This window comes from Mesoplodon bidens (genome assembly GCF_964165515.1).
Source record: "Mesoplodon bidens genome assembly, chromosome: 9".
Classification (NCBI taxonomy): Eukaryota; Metazoa; Chordata; class Mammalia; order Artiodactyla; family Ziphiidae; genus Mesoplodon; species Mesoplodon bidens.
This window is the reverse complement of record NC_138166.1, coordinates 74,374,365-74,387,235: the sequence shown is the minus strand read 5'-3', so window position 1 is coordinate 74,387,235 and position 12,871 is coordinate 74,374,365. Positions and strand designations below refer to the sequence as shown.

At 36.9% G+C, this 12,871-nt stretch overlaps 1 protein-coding gene across 2 annotated transcripts in view; it reads left to right on the top strand.

The window, feature by feature from the left end:
* ASZ1 (ankyrin repeat, SAM and basic leucine zipper domain containing 1) overlaps nt 1-12,871 on the top strand; it is a 70,547-nt gene that overhangs the window by 40,159 nt on the left and 17,517 nt on the right. For both annotated transcript variants that reach the window (XM_081243546.1, XM_081243547.1), the window contains 2 exons: nt 11,548-11,659; nt 12,199-12,333. In XM_081243546.1, coding sequence (XP_081099672.1) covers nt 11,548-11,659; nt 12,199-12,333 — 247 coding nt within the window. The remainder of the gene's footprint in view (nt 1-11,547; nt 11,660-12,198; nt 12,334-12,871) is intronic.

Here is a 12,871-nt window from a genome sequence, read left to right as displayed (position 1 = left end):
ACGGGACCTGAGCCCTAAAGAGGCAATAGGAAATAAAAAACTTCCCAGCAGGTAGAGAAAAGATTGACAACTAAAATATTTGCCTAGTACAATAAAATTGCTGACAGGGAAAGGCAAAAACCTGAATTAAAAATTAAGAGCACATGAGATCTAAATGCAGCATGAAGAAAGATCTCTTGGAACTTAAAAAAATGTAGTGTTTGAATCCAAAATTCAGGGAAGAAAAAGGAACATGGAAGATTGGTAATAATAAACACATTCTAGAAAAAAGAAATGGTTCCTAAGCTGAAAAACTCTATCAAGACTGAATGTCAAAAAAAAAAAAAAAGACTGCATTTTGGAAAAGTTCCTGAACTTTAGTTTTGGACTGATGAGGGGGAAAAAAAAAAAAAAAGACACTCCTAGGCATAAATTCTGGTTAAAATGTGTAAACTCTAAAAACAAAGAGGAAATTTTTACAAGTTTCCAGGCAGAAAGAATTAAGTGTTTAACAAAGGAAAGTAAAAAGATTAGAATGACATCAGATTTCCCATGTGCACTGCTGAAACTAGAAAAGAATTAAATTATATTTTCATTTAGACAAAGGCCTGCAACCTAAAGATCTTATTCTCAACCAAGCTAAGCCTGTCAGGGTGAAAGAAAGATGGTCAAGGATATGCAGGAACTCAGAAAATGCATTACCCAAGCACCCCAGCTGAGGAAAGACTAACCAAACCAAAAAGAACCAGAGACCTCATGAAGGAGGAGGGTGAAGAGAAAGCAGTGAAGAGGGATGAACTTAGATAAACATGTATTTAATGGATTATATTGGACTGGGAATGTGAAATATGAGTGCTAAATAAGGATTCTGGAAACAGACAAGACAAAATGCAAGTAAAATTCTAATAAATACTAAATTATGCCAACAAAATCTAAGAGCTATAGTTTGCAGAGAGTTGGGGGACACCTAAGAGAAGAAAGGGAGCTAAGAGTATTCAAAAGGTCTTATCCTGTTTGAGTGTAAACAGGGAGAATGTGGCATGGTGGAGGCAGAAACCATAAGTCTCATCAGGAGAAATAGGTCTTACCTTGCTTACCTATAGGAGAGTCATACGTGTTTTGCTAAGAGCAGAGAAACAGGGTAATGTTTAATGGCATTTCTTTCTTTCTTTCTTTCTTTCTTTCTTTCTTTCTTTCTTTTCTTTCCTTTCTTTTCTTTCTTTCTTTCTTTCTTCCTTTCTTCCTTTCTTCCTTTCTTTCTTTCGCGGTACACGGGCCTCTCACTCTTGTGGCCTCTCCCGTTGCGGAGCACAGGCTCCAGACACGCAGGCTCAGTGGCCATGGCTCACGGGCCCAGCCGCTCCGCAGCATGTGGGATCTTCCCAGACTGGGGCACGAACCCGTGTCCCCTGCATCGGCAGGTGGACTCTCAACCACTGCGCCACCAGGGAAGCCCCATTTATTTTTTTTAAAAGGCAAATCAGAATCATCAGATTTTCAAGGGGAAAAATGTAGTGAATGGCAGTTTTGTTGCACCAACAAAAACAAAAGAGAAGAAATATTGTCAATTATATCAGTCATTATGCTAAATGAGAATGGACTGAATTTTTCAACTGAGATACTGACTTAAAAAACAAAAGACATGAGAGTCCGCCTGCCGATGCAGGGGACACGGGTTCGTGCCCCGGTCTGGGAAGATCCCACATGCCGCAGAGCGGCTAGGCCCGTGAGCCATGGCTGCTGAGCCTGCGCATCCGGAGCCTGTGCTCTGCAAGGGGAGAGGCCACAACAGTGAGAGGCCCGCCTACCGCAAAAAAAAAAAAAAAAAAAAAAAAAACAAAAGACAGCTAAACGCTATTACAAGAAAATTTGAAGAAAAAGGTTATGAAAAATCCCTTTACAGGGACTTCCCTGGTGGCACAGTGGTTAAGAATCCGCCTGCCAATGCAGGGAACACAGGTTCGAGCCCTAGTCCAGGAAGATCCCACATGCTGCGGAACAACTAAGCCTGTGCACCACAACTACTGAGCCTGCACTCTAGAGCCCATGAGCCACAACTGCTGAAGCCTGTGCGCCCTAGAGCCCATGCTCTGCAACAAGAGATGCCACCACAATGAGAAGCCCGCGCACTGAAAGGAAGAGTAGCCCCCACTCGCCGCAACTAGAGAAAGCCTGCACATAGCAACGAAGACCCAATGCAGCCAAAAATAAATAAATTTTTTAAAAAAATCCCTTTACATGTAAAGGTAAACCCATAGAAATTAGGATTATCAATATCAGCTATTACTACTATTAAAGGCAATACACAGAATAAAGAACTTTATACCTTGAAAAAAGACAAAATCAATGAAAATATAGCAAGTACAAACCTGTACGCACTAAACTACATGGCTACTAAATCCATAAATTGAAACCTATTAAAATTCTGGGAGAAGTAGATCAAAATACAATTATAGCAGGAAATTTCAACATGTATCCCTCATTAGGCAAATCTAAGGATATAGAGTAAGGATATAGATGCATTGACTAACACAATCAGTAGACATGTGATGATGTAATAGATAAGGAGAAAACCGTGCCTGTGTTAAATGTATGCATGACACAAAACACAGAAGTAGAGCATTATACTAGTCACCGCATGGGTTGTGGGGGGTGGATATAGAGGCAGGTCAGGATCATTATCCTCAAAGAACTGATAATCTGGTTGAGAAACTAGATGAATTGAACAAATACAATTTTGGCCTGAAAGGTGAACTGATAAAAATAAGTACAGAGTGCTATGAGAACATAGAGGAGAGGGGAATTGCTATCTAAGATGAGATGGGGCATCAAAAAATTGGTGGACATGTTGGCTTCTAAGATAAGACCCCAGAGGTAGATTATGAATACATGTGTTGAAGAGAAAAGTGAAAGACATTTCAACCAGAAAGTACTCTGAAAATAGGACATTCAGAGGAGAGAGGCGAATTCATACCTGCAGATATGGCTGAAGTCTCTTAATAGGATGGAGTAGGATTGCAGGTGCTAAAATGGTAGAGAGGTAGACAGAGGACTTATCATGAAGATTCTCATAGGTGTAACCTTGAAAACTTTAAACAGTGAATTGATTTGATGAGATTTACAGATGTGGAGGAAAGACTGGAGACAAGGAGGCTAGTTATGCTGTTGCATGCAGTAATCCATGTAAGAAGTGATGAGGACTTGAACACAAGGAAGAAGGAGGAGAGTGTAAAGTACAGATGCAAATGATGGGAAGGAGGTAACACTGGCAGGAGTGCTGGCTTAGACATGAAGGCACAAGGAGTCATGGATAAATTCCAGGTTTCTGGGTTGGGCCATGCTTGGACTCTGATGCTGTTCACAGAGATAGGTAATAACAGAGTACTGTGTGTTAGTGGGAAGATGGTGACTTAAGATTTGGGTATGTGTTGATTTTGAGTTTTGTTGGGGTACCCAGGTAGAAGTGACAGTTATGATCCGGAGCTCAGGAGCAAGGCCTGGGCTAGAGATAGAGACTCAGCAGCCATCAGTGTTTTAACAGTAGTCATGAGAGTAGGTGAGATCATACAGGCATGGTGTTTATGTGGTGAAAAGGGAAGAGTATTGAGGACAGAAGCCTCTGAGATACATACCTTTAAGTGCTAGAAAAATAAAAGGAGTCCAAGTAACTCCTGACCTTTGCCAAAGCAGTTGTGTGTTAGAAGGAGCAGCCAGAACAAAGCTGCAGTGATTTAAAGAGAGAATGGGAAGTAAAGAATTCTTTATATTAAATCTCAGAAAATAAATAAGATAGAAATTAATATTGAAAGTAAAGTTATCAGTAGCACAGAGTTACCATGTCACTTGAGAAAACCAGTTATTCTAAAGTTTTATAACTTCCTTGAAAAGTTTATAAAATTGTTTATAAGAGTTTATAAGATTGAAAAGTTAATTTAGATTTCATTAATCTATAACAGTCAGGAAACAACAGACATTACAAGTTTCTATAGATATAAAACAACTGGAAGAATTGTTCTGTCCACTCTCAGAATTGTCATGCAACACTATTCATGGTATCAATAACTTTAATAACTTTTAGAAGCTGAGTAATACACTGTCTAGGTAATCTAGACGCTTTTATAGGAGTTTGCTGTTCCATTCAGTAAATTCAACTTTTCTTAGAAGTTAGAAACCAATGCAACATTTTTTATAACATATTTTCCAGTAGTGATCTGAAGCTTCTTAGTCAGCAAACTATACTAGTCTAGTAGTTTTATTATCTAGGATGAAATAAGCATCTCTAAGAACCCATTTTATGTCCATGTCAATTTACAGACCAAAAATTATATCCCTGCTGGTTTCTGAGATTCTAAGAGAAATTGATACTTAGAAGAACCTCAATTTTCAGTACAATTTCAGAACAGATTTCAGTACAGATTCAGAAAATTTCACTTATGATTTTCAGTAATAAGTTTCCAGCAAATGGGACACTCACACTTTCATGTTACCTTTTCTGATTAAGATGAAGGAGTGCACAATATGAAGGTCTAGGGAAAGGTGGAGGGAATAGCACTTGCACAGTCTCCGCAAGGGGAAGAACTTGCATTTCCAAAAAGAATAAACTGTAAGTGACCAGAGTAGAAGCATGGAGAGCAGTTATGAGGCTGTTACAAAACTATAAATCAGAGAGATATAATGATGGTTTGAACTGCTTACAGTGGCTAACAAGGTTGTGAGAAGTGGTTAGATTCAAAATATGAGGGACTTCCCTGGAGGTCCAGCGGTTGGGACCTCACCTTCCAATGCAGGGGGTGTGGGTTCGATCCCTGGTCAGGGAGCTAGGATCCCACACGCCTCATGGCCAAAAAACCAAGGCATGAAACAGAAGCAATATTATAACAAATTCAATAAAGACTTTAAAAATGGTCCACATCAAAAAAAATCTTTAAAAAAATTACGATGAAAATAGAGCCAATAGGGCCTTCTGATGACTTCTATATGGAGAGGTGGAGAAAAGTCATGAATGGTGCTTAGTCTTAGGCCTGAGTTATTTGGTTAATGGAAGCTTTTGAAATAGGGAAGCTTGGAAGGAGCAGATTTGAGCTGTTGTGGGGGAGGTCGGGTGGAGGAGAAGCATCAAGACGTCTGATTTAGACTTAGGGAAGAATTTGCATGATCAGTTGACTCAGACAGTTTTGTCCTATTGTATGTATTTTCCCTATTTGCTTAAGCTATCCAGAACTTCACTCTTCACTTCGTAAAGATTGTCTAATGAAGCAACTGTGTAGGAGGTATTCAAGGTAGAAGAGGCAGTGCTTGACAACTACCTTAGCATATAATTTCTAATAAAAGATTGAAATTCTAATAAAAGATTGAAATTGTAATTTCTAATAAAAGATTGAAATAGAAGGAACAGCTAAATGTGTAAAGCTTTTTGTGCTAAAGACATTGGTGTGAAGTGACCAGATGATATACCTCATGTTAACAAACCTTACAGAGAAGTATTCTGTTTATATGTCGTGTATGTAATGTGAGTAGCCAAGACAAGCTACCTTAATGTGGCCAAAACAGAGAATTCTGAAATTATTTAATTTGTTGTTATTTTGCGAAGGTCTTTGTATATAAATAAGATATTTGAGGTGACTCAGGAAGATTGAGCCCAGAATCCCAGATCTCCTTTAAAACAGACCATGATACTAAGTTCAGCCCAAGTGGAACTAATAGAATCTTTCTGGTATCCTTTGTAATTAGGTCCAGAAGCTGACTTCTAGGAGTAGAGGGGTTGAATCTCTAATTTTGGGAAATGATACACTAGAGGAAACTACTGTGATCTCCCAGAACATAGTCTCAGAGAGTCTGGCTAAACTATTGGACTGATGTCTTTCTTGATTAAAGTAAGCCTCCAAGTCAGGGTAAAATTCTTTCAGTCCTAAAGTAGAATCATAGTAGAACACATTAAGAAATAAGAGTTTTAAACTTATATTTTTATTAAATAAAGGGTAATTTAAAAAAATGTAACAAGCATTCAGTATGAGCAATTTTGAGAGGATGGGGGGCTTGTTTGTGTCATTCATCACTATTTTCCCAGCACAAGCACAGTGAGGTACTCTGATATTTTTCTATGTAAATATGTAAATTAATGAAACCTCATATTAGAAAGCATAACTTATTTTGTGATTTTTTAAAAACACATTTCTACAGTCCGCTATACCCACCACCAGTCCCTCCCATCAGAAAACTTCCACAAGCCTCTTAGATAGCCTCATCCAACAGAGAGCAGACAGCAGAAGCAAGAAGAACTATAGTCCTGCAGCCTGTGGAACAAAAACCACATTCACAGAAAGATAGACAAGATGAAAAGGGAGAGGGCTATGTACCAGATGGAGGAACAAGATAAAACCCCAGAAACGCAACTAAATGAAGTGGAGATAGGCAACCTTCCAGAAAAAGAATTCAGAATAATGATAGTGAAGATGATCCGGGACCTCGGAAAAAGAATGGAGGCAAAGATGGAGAAGATGCAAGAAATGTTTAACAAACACCTAGAAGAACTAAAGAACAAACAAACAGAGATGAACAATACAATAACTGAAATGAAAACTACACTAGAAGGACTCAATAGCAGAATAACTGAGGCAGAAGAACGGATAAGTGACCTGGAAGACAGAATGGTGAAATTCACTGCTGTGGAACAGAATAAAGAAAAAAGAATGAAAAGAAATGAAGACAGCCTAAAAGACCTCTGGGACAACATTAAACACAACAACATTTGCATTATAGGGGTCCCAGAAGAAGAAGAGAGAGAGAAGGGACCAGAGAAAATATTTGAAGACATTATAGTCGAAAAATTCCCTAACATGGGAAAGGAAATAGCCACCCAAGTCCAGGAAATGCAGAGAGTCCCATACAGGATAAATCCAAGGAGGAACATGCCGAGACACATAGTAATCAAATTGGCAAAAATTAAAGACAAAGAAAAATTATTGAAAGCAGCAAGGGGAAAACGACAAATAACATAAAAGGGAACTCCCATAAGGTTAACAGCTGATTTCTCAGCAGAAACTCTACAAGCCAGAAGGGAGTGGCATGATATACTTAAAATGATGGAAGGGAAGAACCTACAACCAAGATTACTCTACCCACCAAGGATCTCATTCAGATTCAATGGAGAAGTCAAAAGCTTTACAGACAAGCAAAAGCTAAGAGAAATCAGCACCACCAAACCAGCTCTACAACAAATGCTAAAGGAACTTCTCTAAGTGGGAAACACAAGAGAAGAAAAGGACCTACAAAAACAAACCCAAAACAATTAAGAAAATGGTCATAGGAACATACATATCGATAATTACCTTAAAAGTGAATGGATTAAATGCTCCAACCGAAAGACACAGGCTTGCTGAATGGATACAAAAACAAGACCCATATATATGCTGTCTACAAGAGACCCACTTCAGACCTAGGGACACATAGAGACTGAAAGTGAGGGGGTGGAAAAAGATATTCCATGCAAATGGAATCAAAAGAAAGATGGAGTAGAAATACTCATATCAGATAAAATAGACTTTAAAATAAAGAATGTTACAAGAGAAAAGGAAGGACACTACATAATGATCAAGGGGTCAATCTAAGAAGAAGATATAACAATTATAAATATATATGCACCCAACATAGGAGCACTTCAATACATAAGGCAACTGCTAACAGCTATAAAAGAGGAAATCAACAGTAACACCATAATACTGGGGCACTTTAACGCCTTACTTACACCAATGGACAGATCATCCACAATGAAAATAAATAAGGAAACAGAAGCTTTAAATGACACAATAGACCAGATAGATTTAATTGATATTTATAGGACATTCCATCCAAAAACAGCAGATTGCACTTTCTTCTCAAGTGCACATGGAACATTCTCCAGGATAGATCACATCTTGGTTCACAAATCAATCCTCAGTAAATTTAAGAAAATTGAAATCGTATCAAGCATCTTTTCCGACCACAACACTATGAGATTAGAAATGAATTACAGGGAAAAGAATGTAAAACACAAAAACAGATGGAGGCTAAACAGTATGTTACTAAATAACCAAGAAATCACTGAAGAAATCGAAGAGGAAATCAAAAAATACATGGAGACAAATGACAATGAAAACACGATGATCCAAAACCTATGGGATGCAGCAAAAGCCGTTCTAAGAGGGAAGTTTATAGCTATACAAGCCTACCTCAAGAAACAAGAAAAATCTCAAATAAACAATCTAACCTTACACCTAAAGGAACTAGAAAAAGAAGAACAAACAAAACCCAAAATTAGCAGAAGGAAGGAAATCATAAATATCAGAGCAGGAATAAATGAAATAGAAACAAAGAAAACGATAGCAAAGATCAGTAAAACTAAAAGCTAGTTCTTTGAGAAGATAAACAAAATTGATAAACTGTTAGCCAGAATCATCAAGAAAAAGAGGGAGAGGACTCAAATCAATAAAATTAGAAATGAATAAGGAGAAGTTACAACAGACACCGCAGAAATACAAGGCATCCTAAGAGACTACTACAAGCAACTCTATGCCAATAAAATGGACAACCTGTAAGGAATGAACAAATTCTTAGAAAGGTATAGCCTTCCAAGACTGAACCAGGAAGAAATAGAAAATATGAACAGACCAATTACAAGTAATGAAATTAAAACTCTGATTAAAAATCTTCCAACAAACAGAAGTCCAGGACCAGATATCTTCACAGGTGAATTCTATCAAACATTTAGAGAAGAGCTAACACCCATCCTTCTCAAACTCTTCCAAACAATTGTGGAGGAAGGAACACTCCCAAACTCATTCTGTGAGGCCACCATCACCCTGACACCAAAACCAGACAAAGATACTACAAAAAAAGAAAATTACAGACCAATATCACTGATGAATATAGATGCAAAAATCCTCAACAAAATACTAGCAAACAGAATCCAACAACATATTAAAAGGGTCATACACCATGATCAAGTGGGATTTATCACAGGGATGCAAGGATTCTTCAGTATAGCAAATCAATCAATGTGAAACACCATGTTAACAAACTGAAGAATAAAAACCATATGATCACCTCAATAGATGCAGAAAAAGCTTCTGACAAAATTCAATACCAATTTATGATAAAAACTCTCCAGAAAGTGGGCATAGAGAGAACCTACCTCAACATAATAAAGGCCATATATGACAAGCCCACAGCAAACATCATTCTCAATGGTGAATAACTAAAAGCATTTCCTCTAAAATCAGGAACCAGACAAGGATGTGCACTCTTACCACTATTATTCAACATAGTTTTGGAAGTCCTAGCCGTGGCAATCAGAGAAGAAAAAGAAATAACATGAATCCAAGTTGGAAAATAAGAAGTAAAACTGTCATTGTTTGCAGATGACATGATACTATACATAGAGAATCCTAAAAATGCCACCAGAAAACTACTAGAGCTAAACAATGAATTTGGTAAAGTTGCAGGATACAAAATTAATGCACAGAAATCTCTTGCATTCCTATACACTAATGATGAAAAGCCTGAAAGAGAAATTAAGGAAACACTCCCATTTACCATTGCAACAAAAAGAATAAAATACCTAGGAATAAACCTATCTAGGGAGACAAAAGACCTGTATGCAGAAAACTATAGACGCTGATGAAAGAAATTAAAGATGATACAAACAGATGGAGAGATATACCATATTCTTGGATTGGAAGAACCAATATTGTGAAAATGACTATACTACCCAAAGCAATCTACAGATTCAATGCAATCCCTATCAGATTACCAATGGCATTTTTTATGGCACTAGAACAAAAAATCTTAAAATTTTTATGGAGGCACGTAAGACCCCAAATAGCCAAAGCAGTCTTGAGGGCAAAGAACAGAGCTGGAGGAATCAGACTCCCTCACTTCAGACTACACTACAAAGCTACAGTAATCAAGACAATATGGTACTGGCACAAAACCAAAACATAGATCAATGGAACAAGATAGAAAGCCCAGAGATAAACCCACACACCTATAGTCAACTAATCTATGACAAAGGAGGCAAGGATATACGATGGAGAAAAGACAACCTCTTCAATAAGTGGTGCTGGGAAAACTGGACAGCTACAGGTAAAAGAATGAAATTAGAACATTCCCTAACACCATACACAAAAATAAACTCAAAATGGATTAGAGACCTAAATGTAAAACTGGACACTATAAAACTCTTAGAGGAAAACATAGGAACAACACTCCTTGACATAAATCACAGCAAGATTTTTTTGATCCACCTCCTAAAGTCATGGAAATAAAAACAAAAATAAATGGGACCTAATGAAGCTTCAAAGCTTTTGCACAGCAAAGGAAACCATAAACAAGACAAAAAGACAACCCTCAGAATGGGAGAAGATAGTTGCAAACGTATCAAAGGACAAAGGATTAATCTCCAAAATATATAAACAGCTCATGAAGCTCAATATTAAAAAAACAAACAACCCAATCCAAAAATGGGCAGAAGACCTAAATAGACCTTTCTCTAAAGAAGACAAACAGATGGCCAAGAAGCACATGAAAAGCTGCTCAACATCACTAATTATTAGAGAAATGCAAATCAAAACTACAATGAGGTATCACCTCACACCAGTAAGAATGGGCATCATCAGAAAATCTACAAACAAACGCTGGAGAGGGTGTGGAGAAAAGGGAACCCTCTTGCACTGTTGGTGGGAATGTAAATTGATTCAGCCACTATGGAGAACAGTATGGAGGTTCCTTAAAAAACTAAAAAGAGAACTACCATATGACCCAGCAATCCCACTACTGGGCATATACCCAGAGAAAAAAAACATAATTCCAAAAGACACATGCACCCCAATGTTCATTGCAGCACTGTTTACAATAGCCAGGTCATGGAAGCAACCTAAATGCCCATCAGTAGACGAATGGATAAGGAATATGTGGTACATATATACAATGGAATATTACTCAGCCATAAAAAGGAACGAAACTGGGTCATTTGTTGAGACATGGATGGATCTAGAGACTGTCATACAGAGGGAAGTAAGTCAGAAATAGAAAAACAAATATCATATATTAACGCATATATGTGGAACCTAGAAAAATGGTACAGATGAACTGGTTTGCAGAGCAAAAATTGAGACACAGATGTAGAGAACAAATGTATGGACACTAAGGGGGGAAAGCGGCGGGGGGGTTGGGGGTGGTGGTGGGACGAATTGGACGATTGGGATTGACATGTATACACTGATGTGTATAAAATTGGTGACTAATAAGGATCTGCTGTATAAAAAAATAAATAAAATTCAAGAATTAAAAAAACCCCACATTTCTTCACTAGAGGGTGCTGTGTAAGCATTCAATACTTTTTAAGAGTATAATCTCCCTTATATTTATTTATTTGCTGGAAAATTGGATTTTCAGATCCCCTGATTTATGAAAAGCTTTCATGTTTCTTTACTTTCAAAACAACACTGATTGTATTGTGTATGGTAAAGTGCATGGCTTTGAAGAACTGTTAAGGGCAGCATTAACACAGTTTCTTTTTTTCCTCCTCCGTAGGAGACTTATGACTCCCATCATGTATGCTGCACGGAATGGTCACCCTCAGGTTGTTGCTCTCCTTGTTGCTCGTGGAGCAGAAGTTAATACCCAGGATGAGAATGGCTATACTGTGAGAACCAATTGTACAGTGTTCCTTTTTATCTCTAGGACATTGATATCTTATTATCAGTAGTCCACAAGGAAGGTTTTTTAAGAAGTAAAAATTATAGAAGGGATGGGATGTAATTGCTGTTCAGTGAAGAAAAGCAGCAGCTTAAATGGGAAAAAAGAAATTATCTGCTTCTCTTGGTCCTCACCCTTGACACAAGAAATTGTAACACAGCCTGGATTCTGGAATACAAATAGAATTCTTTTTTATAGAAAACAGTTCTGTGATTGGCAGATAAATCGTTTTATTCTATAACATCACTTGTCTGTGTAAAACATTATTTGGTCTTACAAAATCAGTGAACACTGGCAGTCTGCTTTGCAATTACAACTTTGGAAATAGGTTTACATTATATTGTGAAATGATGAGATTGCATCATTCCATTAATTAACCATGTTCACTTTTTTATTGTGCCATAAATATTGTTGAAAAGTTTTCCCCTCTGTGTCATATACACTCCCTCTCTTTAAACAGTCTTCTTTTTTTCCCCCCACTTACAGGCTTTAACATGGGCAGCACATCAGGGTCATAAAAATGTAGTTTTGAAGTTGCTTGAACTTGGAGCTAATAAAATGATACAAACCAAAGATGGAAAGACACCAAGTGAGATTGCAAAAAGAAATAAACATCTAGAGGTATCCTGTTATTAAACTAATTTTTCTTAGTCTAAATTATTGTTTGTAAAACTTTTGTTAGAACTCACTACTAAAATAATAGTATATCTGGCTATTATTAAATGTTTCAATGTGTAATTTTCTTCCAGCCAGGTAATGAAAACTTTATTTTACTAGAGTATTTATCTTTCACTAAATAAGAGGCATGTATAATGTGGTAATTTAAAAACTATATAAAGGGGTAATAAAGTCTTATCTAGCCCTAGAAATAAAATTGTAATAGACTATTTATTTAAACATTTCCAACTGGTTCAGATTTTCAAAAATTAATTAGTGTATTCACATAGCTAGTAAAATTTCAAAATTTGCACATGTACTTAAACTACTGTTTTAAAATTTTAATTAATATATATTAAACAATTTAAAAATTAAATCCTTTAAGCTACATTTACCTCTGTACATTTGACAAGGTATGTAATAAATTGATAACATGCTTGGGTATATGATTTACTATCATTCAGATGTTAAAGTCAATAATAAATATTTGCCATACATTAAA